The sequence below is a fragment of the Aspergillus karnatakaensis genome (genome assembly GCF_047715665.1).
Source record: "Aspergillus karnatakaensis strain CBS 102800 unplaced genomic scaffold BJY04scaffold_4, whole genome shotgun sequence".
NCBI classification, from domain to species: Eukaryota; Fungi; Ascomycota; class Eurotiomycetes; order Eurotiales; family Aspergillaceae; genus Aspergillus; species Aspergillus karnatakaensis.
In genome coordinates this window covers 469,143-490,146 of record NW_027395716.1, presented here as the reverse complement: position 1 = coordinate 490,146, position 21,004 = coordinate 469,143, and the positions used below count along the sequence as shown (strand labels likewise).

Below are 21,004 nucleotides of genomic sequence, written 5' to 3'. Positions count from 1 at the left end.
TGCCGAGAACCTGGCCTCTCGCAATCCGCCGTCGATGCGCAAAGATATACCATCTAGGAGGATGCCATTCTGGTGCTGCCAGTATGGCAGTCCTCTGGTACGCCGGCGCTGTCTATTTCAACATTCATTCCCTCGTGGCAGAGTATATCGACGAACCTTCGATTATCACCATCACGCTATCTCTGATCACGCTTCTTGTTTTGTTGAGTATGATCCTCTTTGCATATCCCACCATGCGAAAAAGACACCACAACCTCTTCGAGCGCGTCCATCGTTTCGCCGGCTGGGCTACTTTACTCTTCATCTGGATCCAAACAATAATCTCAACCCAAGAGCAGAGTAGCGCAAGATCCCTAGGAATCAACCTCCTCAAATCACCAAGCTTCTGGATGTTACTCGTCATAACCCTCAGCATCGCAAGCCCATGGTTCTACCTCCGTTCCGTCTCCGTCGAAGCCGAAGTCCTCTCAAACCATGCACTCCGGCTCTATTTCAACTCCGCCACGATCCCAGTCATCGGCTCGTTCATCCGCCTATCAGACCGACCCCTCCTCGAATGGCACTCCTTCGCCACAATCCCAGAACCCAAAGCACAGAATGGCCTGCCACTTGGTTACTCCGTGCTCATCTCACGAAGCGGCGACTGGACGGGCCGTCAGATCTCGAAACCACCGAGTAAGATCTGGGTTCGAGGGATTCCTAGTATGACCAACCACTCACTCTCTTCTACCCAATCCTTCTATCCAATGATGAGTCCCTGACTGATACTTTACAGCCTGCGGCGTCCTCCGCGTCGCCCCGCTCTTCACCCGCCTCGTCCTTATAGCAACGGGCTCCGGAATCGGTCCGTTACTCGGCTACATCAGGACCCCCCCATGTCCGGTTATGGTTATCTGGTCGACGCCGAGTCCCGAGGAGACGTTTGGGGGGGAGATTGTAGATGTCGTGCGTGGTGTATGTCCGAATATAGTGATTGATACGAAGAAACAGGGGAGACCGGATTTGGTACGGCTGGCTTGGGAGGGTGTGCGGGGGTTTGGGGCGGAGGCGGTGATTGTTATTGCGAATGAGAAGGTCACGAGGAAGGTTGTTTATGGGATGGAGACGAGGGAGGTGCTGGCTTTTGGGGCGATTTGGGATAGTTGAGGTTGTTTTGGGATTGGTTGTCTTTTTAATGTTTAATGTTTAATGTTTAATGTTTAATGTTTAATGTTTAATGTTTAATGTTTAGTGTTTAATGTTTAATGTTTAATGTTTAATGTTTAATGTTTAATGTTCAATGGGGTTTGGGGGTGTTAGGTTTGGGGAACTGTGAGAGGCTTTGTGCTGTGCGGGGGGTAAATACTTTAGATGATGGAGACGTTAATAAGAAAGAAGACTGAGATCTAGCTGCTGTGAGGGTTTCTTCTAAACTTGCAGTAGACTGAATCTCATCCCTTTGCAGCTGTCCTTCAAACGAGACGAGTCAGGGTTAGCCGGAAACACAGATGATGAAGTCTCAGGACTGATACTGCAGTGACGCACCAGCTACAAAGGAGATTGTTTCTGCTGCGTATCAGCTCCATAAAGGAGAATAGGTAATCTGTAACAAGGGCAGACAAAGATAAGTAGTAGACAAAGGCATCCGTCAAGCGCCCTAGCAGTATATAAACCGTCTAGAGTCCGCAATAATCGATCCAACAACATCATCAACCAACATCTCAGTTCTCCACTGAACCTTACTTACCAACTCTTTTCCAAACCCCAATGCACAATCACAGTTTCAAGATGTCCACCACTGCCACTCCATCCACCCCGGCGCCCATCCCCATCGGCAACCTCGACAAAATGCTCCTCCTCGAAGCCCTCTGGTACCGCATCCCGCCCCGTACACTCGCAAACGGCATGCTCTTTCCCGAGGAGGGCTTCAACCGCATCGAGGCCTTCGTCGAGCTCGCCTCCAACCCAGACTACCTCCGTGCGACCGACCACGTGCAGGGCCAGTATATCATCTGTGATATCAGCGGAGATACTGTGGACCCGAGCAGGTTTGATTCCAAGTACGGAGCCGGTGCGTTCCAGAGCGCGGTCGATGTCACCAAGAAGATGATGGAGAAGAGGGAGGCGTATAGGCGGTTGGAGAACGATATTGTGAATCAGGTGGGGGGGGAGTATGGAGATGGACGTTCGCAGGACTGTGGAGGTTGATATTTCGCTGGAGATCCGACGGTGTATGGCGGGTGGGGGTAGCGGGGGGCGCGAGCGCGAGGGGCAGGGGCAGGCGATTCCGAAGACTTCGATGAAGAAGGAGGAGGAGCAGAAGGTGCCTGGGGGAGGGGAGGGCTCTAAGCCGGTGGCAGAGGATGCTTCGAGGCGGGCGGAGCCTCAAGCTTCGGGGGGGAATTCGGGGAAACAGGTTAGGTTTTGAGTTTGTTGAGAGATGAGATGAAGTTTCTCATGGCTGTAGACATGCTTTGCTGGTTTTCTGTCTTGATTATGACTCTGTCGTTTTCGGATCTGTTGGTTGATTCACTGTTACCATGTTATTTCCGAGGGCATCCTGCTATGATACATATTTTCGTGCGGACTATAGACATACAGAATGCTTGGCTACACAACGCTGGTGTTTAGATATTAGTGCTTTTGAAAGTATAAAACATACTATCTTGATCTATGAGATTACAGAAGAGACACCATTGCTTCTGGGAGTCAACAAGCTTGCCGGAAATGTGGCTCTAATCGTGAGAGGTTCTGCACGGAGGTTTGAATGAAAGCCGTTAACTCTAGAAGACGGACGGGGATTTTAAGCAAGGGGAAATAAGTGGTTTCTATCGCTTCTTTCTTCAGCTACACGTAGCTGATCTGTGTGTGACTTCTAGACTTGGTTTGAAAACTCTGATTGTCAAGTGTTGTTTGATATTCAGTTAGCCTATGGTCCGCTTCTGGTCCCTTTACAATGCTAATGCCTCAAAGGGCACCAACAAGGCGAGCAGGATGCAGTTTCATAGATGACACTGAGCAAACTTGGATTAGTAGGTCTGAGCACTGAATCAGAAACTAGATGCCAAGCACCTGCAGTATGACTTCTGACTTCTTTTCAGCCAGAGTGGGAATAGAAGAAATCCGAAGCCTTCCCTCAAACCTCAGATCTCAATCACATGGGTCTCGAAACAATGTTTAGTTGTGCTCAGAATATACGACAGGAGACACAGCTAGAGAGAGACAGAAGTTGATCTCTTTGCAGTTGCCCTTCAAATAAGCCAGGGTCGGCTAGGAATACATGTAGCAAAGGCTGGGACCCCACCAAGCAGCCACTCGCCAGCAAAGAACAGAACTTCTCTTTGACTATCCATGCAGCAAAGGCATGGAGAGTCACTAGCACGTTCTCGGTAACAGGGGTCAGTCGGAAATATAAACTTAAAGAAGTTCAAGGACGAGCTCAGCAGCTATCCACCAACTACAAAGAGAATCTATTTTTGACTCTGTATCAGAGTAATAAAGATCACCAGGTACCATACAAAAGAGGTAAGTTAATAGTATACAAAGTTCTTTACCACCTACTACTAGGCTATATAAACCTTCTGAAATCCTCGAATTCATTCCAACCATAAACACAACATCCCAACCGATTATTCCCCTCTCAACATCATCAACAAACACCCACCTCACTTTCTCACCTCACCATCCCAACCCACACCAAACCACCCCCCAAAAATGTTCAGAACCTCCATCGAAGACCTCGACAAACTCCTCCTCCTCGAATACCTCTGGGAAGCCGCCTATAAGCGAGGCGAGCACCGCCCGGAATCCTTCGACCACGCCGCCCACGCCGCCTCTCTCGCCTCCAACCCAAACTACCTCCGCGACCTCGACTGCGTACAGGGGCGCTCCATCCAGTGCGACATCAGCGGCGACACCGTGGACCCAACAGCCTACAATCAATTGTACGGGCGGTACGCTTTCGATGATGTGGTTCGAGAAGGTGACGGGGCTGCAGCGGGAGAGGGCAAGAGATGCGTTGTTGAGCAGCCAGTTAAGTAATTGCTTTTCGCACGGTGACTGGACTACCCTTGGGAAGTGGAGGTAGTAGGGCTAGGGGTTTGATCGCCGTGCTTTTGTTTTTGTTCTTGGTTTGGTGTTTGGGTTTGATTCCTGTTCTATTCCATTCCTCTTTGGTGCCTATAGATGGACGGTGGGATTAGACTGGACAATAACTACTGGTGTTTAGGCTTCGTTGTATTGGAGATGCACGAATAGAAAAGACAGGAGATCTTGATCTATGACAATTTATCTAGAAGGAAGAGACATCTAGATCTAAACGTCCCTACCAGAGCGAAGCTCAATAAAAAAACACTATCCCGTCCAAAATCCAACGTTCAAGGCAGATCATTATTCCCTCCCTCGGAACAGTTATTGAAATCCAACTGCACCCCGCAGTAAGCCTGCTCATTAAAGTGCTTCGCCTCGCCAACCTTCACCCACCCACTCCAAGTCCCCGCATGATCAAGGTTCAGACAGACCGTGCCACAGATCTCATGGTTCGCAACAGTGTTGAGGTACTTGTTGATCGCGCCGGCAATAGTCTCGTCCTTCGCAGTGGTCCTGCAGTTGTGGCCGGTCGCGTAGTAGGTGTACTTGAACTTGCCGTTGTTGAGTGTCGAGGTGAACTTGCTGCAGTCCTTGAAGCGAGATTGCTGCCAGATGATGCGAGCGAGTCCCCAGGAGAAATCGAACTGGTCGTCGACGCGGTAGCATTTGCCGAGTCCTTTGTGCTGGCAGACTTCGATGGGGGTGCGGATGGTGGTGGAGGCGATGGTGTTGGTGTTGGTGGTGTTGATGTAGTGTTCGCGTTCGGCGGGGAGGTGGAGGTCGGCGCGGGTTTCGATGTTCTTGATGGAGAACCAGCTGTCGGGCTTGTCTTCTTCGGCGATGTCGGCAAGGACGAGCATTATGGTGCAAATGATGCAGAGCATCAAGAACAGGGTCTTGATGTGCATCGTGGTGATGAGTCTCCGAGGGAGAGGGTAGTGCTTAGTATGCTGCAAGGAGACATGAGATAGGAAGACCATGGGGGCATAGGGGTAATAGTGTAGTACTCACAGACGATTGTTCTGCTTCAGGATCTCACAGATGGGCTGAGCTGTGGTGGAAGGGGAAAGATGACACTGTCAGTAGGAAACACAGGCCTTTTATGTCCCCTTAGCGAGCTCAAGAGGCGCTAAGGGGATTTGATTCAGATGTGTGAAGAACAGTGAATGTGTGCATTGTATGGTATCCACAGACAAATGGGCATTGTCATTGTGTTCATGATCATACTCACCAGGTGGAGCCATATGAGCACATATTCCTTGACTCTCACCAAGCACCATACTCAGGATATCAGCACTGTTGGGTGCCTGATTCGGGCCTGAATCCATACGCAATATCAAGGACTGTCTCTTCGATATCACTGAAGCCTTTAGCTTCAACCAAGTAGGAGACCGCAGGACACAAGTCTGCTGGAGGTGTTATACGCATGGATTTTGTTGTCGGAGGACATATTGACTTTGACACGGAGTACAACAGGAGGATCAGGTACTGTTGCTCCTATGAAGAGAATGTCGTGTTTGGCAAGCTTTTGTCTAAGGTCCGTGATCATATTTTCTTCAGTTTGTACGTCAGGCTTCGAGAGATTCAGCAAGCAAGAAGAGCCTCTCAAGGTAGACTGCTATCTCAAGATCGAGGTTATCTGACAAGCAATCAAGAGGGATAACAAGGAAACAACATTGAGCAGAGACAAACTCGATAACTAGATGTCACGAGACCAAAGTGTTCTCAAGCGATTCTCCCCATTCTCCTCATCGCCAACTCCACATTCCGGGGCTCTGGCCTTCAACTTTATGCGGAGAATTAGGGATCCTTCCATCAAACAACCCGTTTCTGGAAATCATTTCCAGCTCAACTGACGTCAATTACCTTTCCGCAGACGTGGAGTCGCTCACGATGCACACGAGGCGAGATCTCATGCTCTCCATCCTATTTCGCCGACGACTTATCGCGTGACTTGATACCCAACATCAAATCCTTTCCCAAACAAGGCACACTTGTTGTGGAAATGGAAAGAGCCCCGGACGTTGTCAATTCTTAGGTGAGCAAAAGTGGCGGACACGAAAATCTCGCAGCGGAACGCTAACAAGTGGCTCCAGAATCTCCTTGCGGCATCCACAGATGCGCTTTCCGTACGTAATAGTCTGCTGCTCAAAACTTTCAACACCACAAAGAACATTAAGAGGCAAAGCCCGGGCACTCGCCGTCTCTAACATTCCTCCTTATCCCTCGATAGCAAACAAGGCCCGATAACCCCTCGATTTGATTGCAACCCGGTCGGCGGTCCAGACAGACTCCAGACTCTTATCTCGTGTGATCTACGTTGAGGCTGCCGGAAAGATTTTCAGGCCCAGACCCATCAACACTTTATTTTTGGGCATTCTTAGGGCTCCGAGGTCCGCTTTCGCTGTCGTCGCTCTGCGGTCTTTTGCTTCCATCACGCCTGCAATCGACGGCCTTATCAGCCATTGTTGCCATTGTCAAGAAACCCACAGTCGCTACCATGGCTGACGCTGATGATTTCATCCCGGAGCTGGCTGAAGGCCCTTCTGAGCAGCCCGTCCCTGAATCGAGGGTGTTGATCATCATGACCGGAGGCACCATCTGTATGCGACCGTCGCCCGCAGGCTTGGTACCTGCGCGAGACTTTCAGGAGCAATGCTTGGCTCGCGTGCCTACTTTCAACGATGGATCGATCTCCGCAATGATGGATGTCGTGATTAACGGCGCCAAGGAGATCAAAGCTCACCCAAGCTTGCGCACTCCGATGACGGCGTACGGCCGGCGAGTACGATACACCGTTTTTGAGTTCGATGAGCTCCTCGACAGTAGTTCCATCGACGCCAAAGGATGGGCGGAGATTGCAGAGACCGTCGAGCGCAATTACACACTGTTCGATGGCTTCGTTGTGCTTCACGGTACAGACAGTTTGGCGTATACGTGCTCTGCATTGAGCTTCATGCTACAAAACCTCGGGAAGCCGGTGATCCTTACTGGAGCGCAAGCGCCAATGCTGGAACTGCAGAATGATGCTACTGATAATCTTCTCGGATCGCTAGTTGTGGCTGGCCACTTTATGATTCCCGAGGTTTGTCTCTACTTCAATAACAAGCTGTTCCGCGGCAATCGGTCGACAAAGGTGGCCGCTAGCGATTTCAGTGCATTCGATTCTCCCAACAGCGCGCCACTGGCTGTGACAACGTCAATGCGCACGAATGTCAATTGGGAGATTGTCAACCGGCCAAAAAGCCTCGAACACTTTAGCATCCAGACTAACCTCGACACGACCCATGTCGCGTGCCTTCGGATCTTTCCAGGCATCAAGCCCGAAATGGTGGACGCGGTGCTGAAGTTAGAGGGCCTTCGTGGCTTGGTTCTCGAGACCTTTGGCGCTGGCAATGCGCCGCACGGTCAAGACAATGCCATGACCAAGGTGTTTGCTGACGCCATTTCGCGCGGAATTGTCATTGTCAATATCACTCAGTGTGAGCATGATCTCCTCAAGGCATCAGACCGATTGCTGACATGAATAGGTCTGACCGGCAGTGTCAGCCCAGTGTATGCTCCTGGCATGAGTCTGTCCAAAGCTGGGGTGGTTGCGGGATTGGACATGACGACTGAAGCCGCACTGACCAAGCTTGCTTACCTGCTGGCGCTCCCCGGGTCGACTCCCAAAACCGTGGCAAACAACATGTCCGTGTCCCTGCGTGGCGAACTCACCGAGTCGTCGCAACCAGTCTTCCGCCATCCAGATGGAGCGCTGCCCGAGCGCATTCAGGCGCTCACGATCCTGGGGTACGCCATCGCGCAGGGGGACCTGGCTCGGGTGGAAGAGATCGTAAGGAGCGAGCATCATTGGCTGCTGAACGACGCGGACTATTCCGGAAATACTCCCGTGGTAAGCCTCCCCCGGTCTTGTGGCAGAAACAACCCCGAGTCATTGACACCTTTATAGCATCTTGCAGCGACCTCACCCTCGCTGGATATCCTTCGGTTCCTGCTCCTTCAAGGCGGGTCGGTGCATCTGCGAAACCGCAACGGGCGCACCCCGCTCTTCCTGGCGGCTAACGCTGGGCTGTCGGAGCACGTTGTGCTGCTGCGCAAATCGGGAGCGCATTTGCATTCTGACGAACGGACGGCTGCGCAGCTCCTTGCGCGGCGACGGCCTGGGACCTGGGGTCTGGCCGGGATTGGGCCACGTGAAGTCAGCGAGAGGGAGATGGAGGAGCTCGAGGCGGCCGACGGCTACCGCGCGGGGTCGAACTGGGCGATGGCGGGATCTGCACCTTGACAGAACTTACTCGACATGTTGACAGCGGGATTATGCAGATATCGACAAAGGATTCTATATAGACTACGGAGTAGAGCTGGGGTCTTTTTTACTTTTCAACATTCAGCAGCGACAACAGCAGGGGTCGCAGGGAAAATCGGGGTATGCACGCCTACAGACAGGAAACAAGCTAGTTGGCGCCACATTGATTGATGATGATGGAGTAGTTGGCAGGGTAGGCCCGTAGGGATCGGGGTCTGATCCGGTGAGGACAGGTGAGGTGCACGGTGCAGAAAGCGCAGCTCCGCGGAGATGGAAAGACCTTCCCTCTCCGCACCGCATTGCATTGCCCCTCCAAAATCTCAGTCCATCACCCCGCTTCGTCATTGCGCCATATTATTCTTATTGCTAGCCTTCCAAGGTCCTTGCGCTTTTCGCTCTATTTATGAGCAAGATTACGATCCATACTACTATCTCTTGATGGTAACATTTACTGTGCCGTAGAAACTTAGAAAGTGCTAGCAACGACTATGGAGCACCGCGACTAGGTACACTTGGAGGAGCACCTTGGCGACAGCGTGGAAAACCGGCGGGCACAGATTGGCTGACTGCTCTGGAGGTCTCGGAGGGTTAGGAGGGGCTGGAGTGAACGTGGGCTAAAGGTGGGTTTATAGCGAGTAGAGGCTAGAGCAAGCATACTACTACAATCATCAACGCCCCGGGCCTCTCCTCTGACCTTCTCTTTTGGTCGCGATGTACTACGACAACCTGCATGCACGGTGTATTTGCTTTTTCCCCGCCCTAAGCCGTCTAGATGCGGTTTAGTTGGGCCGAGATGTACAGATGATTCTTGAACAGTGCACCTGCGACAAAGGGAACAAAGAGAGCAAGAATGGTATCGGGAAACTACCGATACTTCTGGTAGAAGTTCACCAACTCCATCTCTGGCAACTGAAAAACCAGACCGATACGTGTCAGGTGCTGGGTGCCTGGGTGTTACGTAAGGAAAAGAGGTCAATGGGCGGCATGAACCTGAGGCGATCCTGATGGGAATGCGATCTTCGGTCTGGACTTGAAAGTTGACGGTTGAGCTGTCTTGCTGCCGTCATAAATAATCTTGAAAGGATTTTCCTACTACAACCAGCTAGCTGCCCTTGTCAGGTGTTGATAGTAGGAATGCGATCGGAGAAAAAGAAAGGGGAGAAGATCGTCTGCAGGATCATCATCATCGAACATCCTCCGTTGTTTATATTACTCGAGATATTCAAGTAAACCAGCTGATTGAAGATTCACCTCCGTCGGAATCGGAACCAGAATTGGAATCTCCTCAAACTTGCTGCTCAAGAAAAGCTTCGAAAATTTTTCAGGCCCATAATCTTAAAGCGTCCAGAGCAGCTCCAGTTCCACTCTGCTTCATCCTTAGCTAACAGAAACGCTGACCTTGGAGGCACATCCGCTGACCTGCTCCTGGCTGCACCACGCCCGCCATCATATCATCGCTGCTTTCCTACACTACCTTCTGTCTCTCTCTCCTTTTCTCTTCTTGCACCATCCATTTCTGCGATTGCGGCATTCTCGAATCATCGATCGCTCGCGTGCTACCGAGTATATACTTGTCTGGTCAGTACCTCTTCCAAGTCTGTCTGCTACATTGCTCCTCTACTCTCTCCCCGCCGCTCTTCCCCACCGTCTCCTCGCTCTCCTTGCGACGCCTTGGAGACTTCGTGCCAGCGCGCTGCCCCATTCTTTCCTCGCTAGCTCAGCAGACTGCCTCGATTCCACCTGACCTTCTCCAGATTCCAGATTCCATCCGACTCCCGAGCCCTCCTTCTCCATTGGGTCTCGGTTCCTCCGTCTGCTCGCCCACTACCCCGCATAATTTTTTTATCGATTTTTTCCCGGATCCCTTATCTCTCCGACTTCGCTCCAACACCACGCCCCCTCAACAAACGAGGGAACGGAGGGATACACTACTGGAAAGGAAGGATACTGCACCGCTTGGTCAAGAAATGACCCAATCAAAGAAGACAATCGCCGTCGTCAACGCGACAGGCCGACAAGCCGCCTCGCTCATCCGCGTCGCTTCCGCCGTTGGTCACCATGTCCGCGCGCAAGTCCACTCCTTCAAGGGCCTCATCGCTGAAGAGCTGCAAGACATCCCGAATGTCGAACTGTTCCAAGGGCCGCTGCTGAATAATGTCCCGCTCATGGACACGATCTTCCAGGGGGCCAACATCGCGTTCATTAACACAACGTCACAATCCGGTGATGAGATTGCCATTGGGAAGGCGCTGGCTGATGCCGCGAAGCGCGCGGGGACGATCACACACTACATCTACAGCAGCATGCCGGACCACTCGCTCTACGGCCCGTACCCGGCTGTGCCGCTGTGGGCGCCCAAGTTCACCGTCGAGAACTACATCCGACAGCTAGGGCTGCCGTCGACCTTTGTCTATGCTGGAATCTACAACAACAACTTTACGAGTCTGCCATACCCGCTATTTCAGATGGAACTCATGCCGGATGGCACGTTTGAGTGGCATGCGCCGTTCGACCCGGACATTCCGCTACCCTGGCTCGACGCAGAGCACGACGTTGGTCCGGCGCTGCTGCAGATCTTCAAGGACGGGCCTCAAAAATGGAACGGTCATCGGTAGGTTGTCATCAATACTACAGGCGGGATTGTGCTAACTCTGTAGGATCGCACTCACGTTTGAAACGCTCTCGCCGGAACAAGTATGCGCGGCCTTTTCTCGCGCGCTCAATCGCCGCGTCAAGTACGTGCACGTCCCCAAGGTCGAAATCAAAGTCAACATTCCCGCCGGATACCGGGAACAGCTCGAGGCCATCGAGATCGTCTTTGGTCAGAACAAAGCGCCTTACTTCCCGCAACCCGAATTCTCCCGTCCAGCTGCAGGATCGCCCAAGGGGTTAGGCCCGGCCAATGGCAAGGGCGCCGGCGCAGGAATGATGCAAGGTCCCGGAGGCGTTATCTCACAGCGTGTGACGGACGAAGCACGCAAACTCTGGCAAGGCTGGCGAGACATGGAGGAGTACGCGCGCGAGGTCTTTCCCGTGGAGGAAGAAGCCAACGGGCTCGATTGGATGCTGTGATTTGAAAATGCACGGAACCGATCAAACGAAACTCACCGGTCCAGCCCAGCAAACCACCGAGCGACGGTGTCGCAATCCAGGCAGTCGGTCGAGTCGGTGAGCGCAAGGCCACAGAGATGTCGCTTTATCAGTGACATGATCCGAACCGGGGCTCGCGATTGGCCCGATAAAGGGATTGCATGCATTATTGCCCGGCCCTCAGCCCAGACTTCCATCCTTCCGTTACCACCTTACTCCTCCATACTCACCTTACCTTCCTTCTCCGTCCACCAAGTTACGGTACATCATTGATTCCCCGATCCCAGCTCTTACCTCTCACCTCCTCCTCCCAACCACCTTTTTCCACCTGTCTGACACCAACGACATCTAAATCGCGCAATCTCTCATGCATTAATGGCGAACTTGGCTTTCCTTTTTTTTTTTTTCTCCTTTTCGTTTTCATTTTCTTCTACTCTTGGAGCGCACGGTTCAGAATCCCGAACAAAGAACATCCCAGTGACCTGCATTAAAAAAAGTTGTCCCTCTTAGCTTCGGGCGGCCCTCCCGACTTTCCAAGATCGGAGTCGGACCGTCTCCCGAGGTTTGCTTTTGATCCTCAGAGATCGTTGCTATTTTCTCTATACCACCACTACTACTACTATTACTATTACTCAAAAATCTTACTCTTACTCCTACTTACTTATTTATATTTAATGTCATCTAGCGAGGGGGGTTGTGCTAGACTTATTTTATTTTATGTTATTGTATGTCGAGATCCGTGAGAGAGATGGATGGGCGATGTCATGTCTGATGCAGTTACGATTTTGCAGTTCCATAAAAGATAAAGATAAAGGTTTACATTTTCTTCTCCTTTCTTTTAGAAAACTGAGTTTCTTATTCTCTTATTCATGTATTGTACGCCGCGAGAAAGTGAGATTACCTATATGTTAGATTTCTCTCAACCATCTAGAAGGCAATTCTGCTTATATATACCTCCCTCCATCACTCTGGTTACTAGGGATATCATGAATGCCGATGAGTACGCTTTCGCGTGCACTGTTTTATTTTTATCGAACCGCGACTTCTCACAGGATATAATATTGATTCAATGCCTTTCTCCTATTCCGTCCCGTCTCACCAAGCTATCATATACACGACAGTCTACGCATCTGAAAAAGCGAACACGAGCGCTGCTTCAGATTATATATGTTCATTTCTCTGGAATCTCGCTTTGGTGATTTCCAAGGTTTTACAGAAATGGCTCGAAAAGAAGGAGTTATTATTACTTAAGTTTTTCTTAATCTACACACCCCTGGCACCGCTGGACTGGTCTACGCAGTATTGGGATTGGGTACACTTAAGATAAGATATCCTCGAGTGAGATGGGTGTAAATGTTAACATGACTTAGAAGGATAGGGTTGAGTACAATACTAGGTATTCGGGGCGTTTAGTTGATACCTTAGGTAGCAGTTCAGGGCTTGCTTGCAGTTTGCTTCTGACAGAGCAGAGAGATAGATATCTCTACCATATATCCAAAGGAGGCCGAAGAACAGATAGGCATTGCTTATACCAGCTTACATATTCCCGTTGCATCTCTTCCGCGAGAGCATGATCCGGTGGAAATGGGGGCCAGTGTGGCTCTGCTATGTACCAGCTTTGATGGACATATAGCCAGCTGATCGAGGGCGAGAAAGAGGTGGGGTATAGGTATATGGCATGCGTGTGTGCATGCCTTGCCCTGGCATCCTGGAGATAGAAGGTACTGTTCAAAGTGATGCTATAAGGTTGCCCCGCTGTTTAAGCTTAAGTTTAATCTTCGACACTGGCGTTAACTTGAGCTTGGGGTTGAGCTTAAGTGGCGCGTCGACTCCAGTCAGGAAAAGAAAACATGGCTTCTAGACCAGGAGGCTAAGTGTGGCGGAGGACGCCGTGCTGACTAGTCTTTGTCTGATTGTCTATCTATCTATCTCCATCCATGGGAGATAAGATATCGGTGGCAAGATGATAGTTTTTTTCTTTTCTTGACCTTGCTTCTCTTCTTTCTTGGAGCCTTTGGGATAGAAGAGTGTTTTCGTTCGTTCATGATTACAGTCTCACTCGTAAATCATCACCACAAATCATCCCATTCTGCTATCTACCTACCTGTACACATCGAGAACATTTTCTCTAACTAACTAACTAATCACAATCTCAATCTGCAAGCTCTGACTCGGAGGTTGTCTCAAGACAAACTCCTTGATTTCCCTCCCCTTCAAATCCTTATACTCCTCCAGCATCTTCTTCACCCCATTCCCATGCGGATTCTCATTCTGCAGCTTCTCAAACGCCTCTTGCTCCTCTTTCGTAGCTCCAGCTCCATCCCGCCTCACAACCAATTCCGCGCTCGGATCCCCCTTCTGCATAATCCGATACACCTCATCCCTCAGCTCCTGCACATTCCCGCCCACAGTATTCTCAATCAAAACACTCCGCAGCTCACAAGGCTTCTTCCCATGCTTCACTGCCCAAATGCCCATCATCAGATCGCGCAGGCTCAGCTTCACATTCGCGGGGAATTTGTCATATACATTGTTAGCGTCAAACACGCAGATTCTGTTTTCCTTGAGATCGATGCCGATCTTGCTTAGCACGCCCATGCTGTTTGTGTTGTTGTTCACTTTCCATACGTGCCAGGTGTCTGCTTCGAGCCAGGGCTGTTGCTCGAGCGTGTAGCCGTTGGCTGTGGGGTCGATGGGGGATTTGTGTCGTCTGTGCAGGTGGAGATGCGGGTGTGGGATGTGCAATGGGGTGCACATCTTGATCGAGTCTGTTTGTTTTGGTTTCACCAGGGTAAATGTGAATGTGAATGTGGGATTGTTTCTGGTGGATTGGTTTTGATGGACTGCGAGACTCCAACAACACCTGAGAGGTGGTGGGCTTTGGGTGGGCTTTGGCTGATGGTGTGGAAGTATTCTTTTTTTTTGGTACTGTTATATAGGCGGCTGGCCATGGACGGGCATTGATCTACTGATCTGTCGAATCGAATTAACAATGTTAAGAACAATTCGAAGCTCTTAGCGGATAGCTCTTGGAGAATAGACCTTGGCCTTGTAAATTGCAGTTTGGCTGAAGTCTTTCTCTTTCTAGCGGAGGAAGGTGGGTTTTTTTAGTGGGTTTGCCAGCCAACTAACTAACTAGAGGAGCAGGTTCACTGTTCCAGTGGAAATACTCCTGTAAGGCCTAGACTCTGGGTACAGCCTTCTTCTACCTGGTTATAATGGCTGAGGGCTGATGCTCTCTGACATCATCATTCCTGTTTAAACAGAGCTGTTTAAACTTATAGATCAGATCTAGACTGCTCTGGACCCTACCTCAGCACTCAACACACGCCACCGATATGTGCTTGGGTACGGCACCAATCAATAAGTCGAAACTCTTAACAGGCTGCCTTCATGCTTATTGTTGCTCTAATAGGGATCGAAGATTCAAAGATCTGTCGCAACTCTAGCTAGATCAAATGCCGTGCTAAACCCCAATATAGAGCCTCGCTAGGAAGGTGATTTGGAGTGAGAGCAGCAAAGCGTTTCCCCTGGTAGGTTCGTACCGTCGATTCCGGCACTACCTGTCATATTGTTCATGGGATGATATGGTCCATCTTTAAGAACGTCATCGCCTGTTTTGCACGGGACAGCTCCCCTCAGCTTCAGGATCAGAGTTAGGTAGAGCCTGTGTCTCCGAACACGTGAAGGTCTACTGCGCCATGACGTACGGCACAAGACTGCCAGCAGCATACCTAAACGGAGAGAGATATAGCTAACTGCTTGCAAGACACTAGTCATTTGGAGCCTCGGTGTCTGTCACCGCTTTGTGCAATCTAAGCCGGGCGGCGAGATGAAATGTCTCCAGACTGTCAGCAAGGGGCAGAGGGTATCATCACATTGCGACATGTAGGAACTGCCTGATCGTACTGTGCGGTCTGAGGGCACGATCCCATTGTAGTACATATTGCCCGAGGTTTGAAAGCGTGTGCGAAATGATCCACGCAGCCTTCGGCACATGGACCGTAGCAGTGTTGATTTGCAACTTCCAGAGGGTCCCATAATCCCATTGAGTTTTTTGGGGTGCGAAGGTAGTAGTCAGTGGGCGCAGGAGTGCAGCTACTCTGGCCGGAAGACCAAGGCAGCGTCAATGGAGTTCGACGGAGTAGTTGTTGAGCTCGATCACTACCTCTTGTCTAGGTCCTGTGGGAGACACCGGATCACCGTAGCCTTCATCACTTACTGACCTCGGATGCGACGGGCGTTTGTAGTTGTTGCCATAGACCCGTTTGAAGTGCAAAACATTGGCCGAAACAGCCCACGAAACAAGTACAAAGCCAAGCACTACTAGAATAGGCACGAAAATCCATCACTGAGGAAACCCCAGGCTATCCATGATAAAAGCCCCTGTGTACTCTTTGCACTGCTGTCCAATTGAACCTGCTGCCTCTGCCACAAGGCAATCATAGAGTTCTCCAGCATGTCGCCCAACGTAGCCATCTAATATAAACTGGTATCTGGGACACCTGGAAGAGGTAACCGGAAGCAAAGGACTGCAGCGTAAAAAGCAAATTGCCCACCGTCGACGCCATCGCGAAGTTGTCAGTTAAACAAACACACTACATTGCCGAAGATGTCAATGTCAGCTGCGTGAAAGTGGAAATAGTAATAAACTCCTTCTGTGCGGTATCCGACCATGAAATAGTAGATGATGGAGAACAAAAGTGGTGCAGGGGTATCGACGAGAAAGAGGTATACGATCCTTCTGGCTATCAGATATGCAGCCAGTGGTACGGCACCATCGACTCTCTCGCGATAAAAGACTTGTATGTCTGTGGACAGACTATAAATATCGTTATCCGTATATAAAGGCTCCCCTGCCGGGAACGGATGCCTGCCAGACTACCGTCCAACTGGAAGAAGATCCAGTCGTTGATGACTGCCAGGGATATAGCTGAAATGAAGGCTCCAATGGGGCCTATGAGGTCTCGCATGGTCGCTTTGAACGATCGCGCGGCGAGAACGGTGATCTCTCCCCAACTGCCAATTGAAGTTCTTCGTAAAACACCATAAGAAACTCTTGGAGGGAGGCCAACTATATTGTCATTTGGTTCTTTTTCTGCGGCTTTTGCTGACCAAGACTTCTTTTGATGCCCGATTCGTGTCCTGGAAAAGCCTTCGTTATCTTTTGATCGACGGTCGACAGCCACCAGATCGACCAGGAACTCTACCAGGTTGGCAAACGGTTGCATACGGTGGCCGTGCTGGGCAAAGTAATGAACAGAGTCTTGAGTAGGTCCATCATAGAGAACAGATCCCCCAGCCATCAAAATAGCCCCGTCTAAAAGATGCCATATCTCTGAGCAGGGAACATGCAGAGAAAGAAACCACGATAGTCATTCTGCGAAGCACTAGCATCTTCAGCAATTGCATCAGATGAATCGCCGTCGTTGCATCCAAGCCTATCACAAATAAGATTAGCCAAGATATCCACCATGTTATATGAAGCGTCATACCAGTTGTCGGCTCGTCGCAGAACAAAGCAGCTAGATTTGGTAGCACCTGAACGGCGGTGCTCAATCGTCTTCGTTCGCCGCCACTGCAACCGCTACCCCCAGTCCCATCTCCAATACAAGTCTCCGCACATGATCCGAGATCCAGCGATGAGATCAAGCTTTCAACAATTGTGTAGCGCTCCCGCTGGCTAGTATATTTAGGCAGCCGCAGTGCTGCTGCGTGTCTGAGTGTCTCGCGGGCCGTCAAGGTTGGGGTATCGACATCAGCTTGCATCCTTCTCATTTACAGATGCTCCTGGAAAAGTAACAGACCCGGACTGCAAGAGACTCGTAGAGCACGTGCGGCCTGCCAGCGCATTTAACAGAGTCGTCTTTCCTGAGCCACCTGCGCCAAGGATGGCTGTCAGTGTTCCTTCAGGGATAGATAGGTTGAGCTCTTCTAGTAGACAATCCTGGTAGCAATGCTGCCGCATCTGGTGCGCCTTGCCGCAAAGTGAGAAGTACCAGCGTTTCCATGCGGCGGGAGAGTTGTCCACTTGTACTGCCAGTCCTTTTGCCTCGACGCCCACGGAGGTAATGGTGCCGAGAGGCAGTTCAGCCGCAGCGCTTTCCATAAGGTGGCCTCTATAATGGGTGACGTCCTTTTGCTCCGCGGTTGAAAGCCTCCTGGAGCAGCTAGAGCTGAACTGAATGAGAATTAATAGTTAGACATGATGATTGATCTCAGAAGCCAAGGTCAGGTCAGCTAGTGCTCCCGGTTCTATCTCAAACTCTGTGGCCGTCAGACCGATGTATGTTTCGAATCAGATCACTGGACAGCCTTTCTTGGAGGAAAGTAGAGGTCCTCCTTGGTAGAGTAGGTTGGTCTGTCATGTCAGAAAGGGCTGGTCATCATCCGTTGCATCATCATCACGGGAATGACGTCCCTCAACACGGTCGCATCCGGTAAATCCCTCTTATCATACATCACCACTGTTCCGGATTTCTTTTCCATCTCTAGCCCTGTCTCTGCTAAGCCTGCAGCTGCTGATGTCAAGACATGGATACCTCAGTGGAAAATTTCAAAAAATGTAAGAAATGATAAAGCATGCCTTCTGCCTGCTCCAGACCCTCTACCTCTCTATTAGGATAGGAGTACCTGGTCCATGCCCTCATAGCCTGTATACGCACGATTTAGTATACCATTTATATTATTCCTTCCTCGGCCAATCAGTCTGTTTTGTTCGCCTTTCGATATGCCAGCAGTCGAGATCCCCATCACGTTCAAAACACAATGCAACAGCCATCGATCGCAGAAGTACTGACATCCTTCAACACTGGAAATGTGCGAATTCGAAGATTCTGGCTACTCGTGCTCTCGGTCTTTGCCGCCACTTTTGCCTGGCTATCGGCCTTTTGCTACGCTGCACGGCTACTGCCAATGCCCGTCTGGTTAGACCAAAACAGCCAGACCGGCAGTTACCCCATCACGCCTTTACACGGTCAGAATATATCATTGCTATCCTACGTGGATATCTTCTTGGCATTTCTATCAGGCTCCACGCTCGATGCGGTGGTTGTCGTTGCAAACTTCAACCGTCCCCTGACGCAGCAGTTTCACTATTTTGTGAGCCTTCGCATGGCGGTACTAGGAGTACTTCTCTCAATCAGCCTCCGCATCGGTGTCATCGGCTACCGACGAGACCCACACTATCTGGTGGCCGTCATCTGTGCAATAGGGGCCATCTATATGGCCTTCATAGTTGCTACAGACAAATTACACACCTTCTTTCCCAAACGTTACATCAGCACCAGGACGGGCTCGCTCTTCCACCACATACAACATCTAGGCGCGCTTGATATGCCATGGTCGCATGCTCTTGTCCTCCTAGCCCTGAATGTGGTGGTATGCTTTTCTTTGGCTGTAGCTCTCCCGCCGCACTGGGCTCCTCTAGGTCCCCCTGTACAGATTGTTTTGGAGGTGAGTAATCTGCTTGCACCAGGGATACTCCACGCTGACCTTCTTTTTAGCCCGTATTTCTCTGGATAATGGGAGCAGACAAAACCGCCCGCTACAACATCATCGTTGCACCAGTAGTGGTGGCGTATAGCTGCCTAGACTGGGGACTGCGCCAAGTAGTCATGTCACCTAGACTTGCGATCAGCCCTGGGGCATTCCTCATGTTAATTCTGGCCCATCGACTCATCCTTGATCTGCAGCTGTGTACTGTATTTAAGAACAGAAATGACCTAAGACGGGCGAGGAGAGATGTTCTCACCTCAACGCCCACACTAGTCTCTATTATTGGTGGCTTTTTTCTTTTAGAGTGCTATGGAATGCCAGTCGTCACTTATATTAAGCCGATATTGTGGGTTGGGCTTTGCGTGGTTAGTATGTTTTTGCATTTTCTTCCTTCTTGCTATGTTATTGTGTTCAATAAAGCGGCAAAAGTAAATTCCTGAGGTTCAGACAGCTATAGTATCAAGATATCCATGTCTATATGCTAGCCAACTATCATCAAGTGTTCTAACCACCAAGTAGGCACCAACATGAGCAGTCGATTGTTCGATGCAATGAGCGCCAAAGAAGATCCAAATGCAGTGGACAGCTATATAACTGCCTCCTGTAGGCCCCTCGGTTGGTGTTCTCCATCATGCAATCCCTCCGCCCACCGCGATCATGGTTCCGAACTGGCTGCGCATGTATATCTATCCATCCCCATGGTTACTCCCTTCCTACCTACCTATCTTTCCAGTGTCAGACAGCAATATACATGCTGCTGTTTACTATATAGTAAGTCCGTCCCCTCCACCTCCACCTCCAGCTCCAGCTCCAGCTCCGCTTCTACACCCCACCCCACTTCCAATGCAAGCGCTATACTCAACTCATTACTCTACCGAGCTTCGCCCTCTGCCTCTACTTTCCCCTCCAATGCAAACCTTTCCTTAGCAACTCGCCATCTTCAGCATTTACCTCGCCTAGTCCCTCGCCGCATTCCAACCCCTCATCATCCTCGCTCTTATCCAGGATTGCACCAAAAACCACACAGGCGGCGGGTTCAACCTTGTAGGCGCTTCTATCGCCTACGCGTACATGTACGGATTAACCTACATCGGTACATTCCTGGCGGGGGTGTAGAAGGAACCGAGAGGGAGCTGCTGTTACGGGGGCTATAATGTATAGGTTAGGTAAATGCCTCCGGCTTTTTAAACAGCATCATCAATGGTATCGAGCCTGTCCAAATGCACAATGCATTTATTTCGCAAAAGCAAACACAGCTCCGGAAGGCTATGGATATGGTTGCTGTTCCTTTTGTTAGCTCGTTCAAGCTATAGCCATGCGATGACACGGACAGCATAGCCATGTCCGTATCCTCCATTTCAAAGCGAATATATATATATCTCTGGTTAGATACCCAACTACCAACAAATAGCTGGCAGTGAGCGTCAGACTGGGTATTGTGAACTGGTATAATATGCTTTTATACCCGGAGAACCAATCTTCCTAGTATGTCTCGAAAGCGAAGCGAGATCCCAGGGAAACTGTGACATAGCGTTTCACACAGACCTATAAAATAAGATACGCATACAATATAATATCCAATCCTCGATGGTCTAACGGTCATGATTTCCGCTTGTCACCTGACCAGGAACAAGCGCGGGAGACCTGGGTTCGACTCCCAGTCGGGGAGTTCTTTTTTTCTTTTTCTTTTTTTTGCTTTCTGTTCTTCCTTTATCTGAAGGCCTGCTATTGGGATGGTGGAAAGAAACGGTGTGTTTCTTGTAGGTCCTTCCATAGCGTTCATGTGATAAACTTTTTTACCACATGGAAAGTCCCAAAGGAATTCACGTCGAGCTTAATCGAAACCTAAATCAATAAGGTCTGCTAAGAAAGCCACTTACTTCATTCTTCAGAAGTTAAATATGTATACGAAGCTCGTAATCAGATCCAGGGGGCCTTGCGCTGCACCGATAAGGAATGCACTTGTTTCACTCTCTCACAGTCGGAGGGTATCCAGTATCTACTCCGGAGTGTGGGAAGAGCCGAGACGAGATCGAAGGA

General features: G+C 50.2%; 8 protein-coding genes and 1 non-coding gene across 9 annotated transcripts; 7 read left to right on the top strand and 2 right to left on the bottom strand.

Annotated features, from left to right (window-relative positions):
* The first annotated feature begins 2 nt into the window (after window positions 1–2).
* Window positions 3–1,014, top strand: BJY04DRAFT_178626 (uncharacterized protein). The gene is made up of 2 exons (XM_073709771.1): window positions 3–108; window positions 157–1,014. Exons 1-2 carry the CDS (start codon window positions 84–86, stop codon window positions 759–761), a joined length of 630 nt encoding a protein of 209 aa, XP_073576018.1. The 5' UTR covers window positions 3–83; the 3' UTR covers window positions 762–1,014.
* Window positions 1,015–1,767: 753 nt separating this feature from the next.
* On the top strand, window positions 1,768–2,407 carry BJY04DRAFT_213736 (uncharacterized protein; the record flags this gene model as incomplete). Its single annotated transcript, XM_073715010.1, has 2 exons — window positions 1,768–2,105; window positions 2,173–2,407. 2 exons carry the CDS (start codon window positions 1,768–1,770, stop codon window positions 2,405–2,407), a joined length of 573 nt encoding a protein of 190 aa, XP_073576017.1.
* A 1,286-nt stretch (window positions 2,408–3,693) lies between these two features.
* On the top strand, window positions 3,694–4,020 carry BJY04DRAFT_213735 (uncharacterized protein; the record flags this gene model as incomplete). Its single annotated transcript, XM_073715009.1, has 1 exon — window positions 3,694–4,020. The coding sequence occupies one exon, from the start codon at window positions 3,694–3,696 to the stop codon at window positions 4,018–4,020; it is 327 nt and encodes a 108-aa protein (XP_073576016.1).
* Window positions 4,021–4,355: 335 nt separating this feature from the next.
* BJY04DRAFT_213734 (uncharacterized protein) lies at window positions 4,356–4,976 on the bottom strand (the record flags this gene model as incomplete). Its single annotated transcript, XM_073715008.1, has 1 exon — window positions 4,356–4,976. The coding sequence occupies one exon, from the start codon at window positions 4,974–4,976 to the stop codon at window positions 4,356–4,358; it is 621 nt and encodes a 206-aa protein (XP_073576015.1).
* Window positions 4,977–6,425: 1,449 nt separating this feature from the next.
* On the top strand, window positions 6,426–8,407 carry BJY04DRAFT_99453 (putative lysophospholipase). Its single transcript, XM_073721440.1, has 3 exons — window positions 6,426–7,550; window positions 7,599–7,963; window positions 8,021–8,407. Exons 1-3 carry the CDS (start codon window positions 6,569–6,571, stop codon window positions 8,354–8,356), a joined length of 1,683 nt encoding a protein of 560 aa, XP_073576014.1. The 5' UTR covers window positions 6,426–6,568; the 3' UTR covers window positions 8,357–8,407.
* Window positions 8,408–10,219: 1,812 nt separating this feature from the next.
* On the top strand, window positions 10,220–11,465 carry BJY04DRAFT_99446 (NmrA family NAD(P)-binding protein). The gene is made up of 2 exons (XM_073721439.1): window positions 10,220–10,988; window positions 11,035–11,465. The coding sequence occupies exons 1-2, from the start codon at window positions 10,345–10,347 to the stop codon at window positions 11,447–11,449; spliced, it is 1,059 nt and encodes a 352-aa protein (XP_073576013.1). The 5' UTR covers window positions 10,220–10,344; the 3' UTR covers window positions 11,450–11,465.
* Window positions 11,466–16,050: 4,585 nt separating this feature from the next.
* Window positions 16,051–16,706, bottom strand: BJY04DRAFT_178607 (uncharacterized protein). The gene has a single exon (XM_073709770.1). It carries the CDS (start codon window positions 16,696–16,698, stop codon window positions 16,219–16,221), a length of 480 nt encoding a protein of 159 aa, XP_073576012.1. The 5' UTR covers window positions 16,699–16,706; the 3' UTR covers window positions 16,051–16,218.
* A 1,529-nt stretch (window positions 16,707–18,235) lies between these two features.
* BJY04DRAFT_213730 (uncharacterized protein) lies at window positions 18,236–20,080 on the top strand (the record flags this gene model as incomplete). The annotated part of the gene is made up of 3 exons (XM_073715007.1): window positions 18,236–18,922; window positions 18,973–19,170; window positions 19,925–20,080. 3 exons carry the CDS (start codon window positions 18,236–18,238, stop codon window positions 20,078–20,080), a joined length of 1,041 nt encoding a protein of 346 aa, XP_073576011.1.
* Window positions 20,081–20,545: 465 nt separating this feature from the next.
* On the top strand, window positions 20,546–20,633 carry BJY04DRAFT_t17. Its single transcript has one exon. It is a non-coding gene; the product is annotated as a tRNA-Asp (tRNA).
* Window positions 20,634–21,004: the final 371 nt, after the last annotated feature.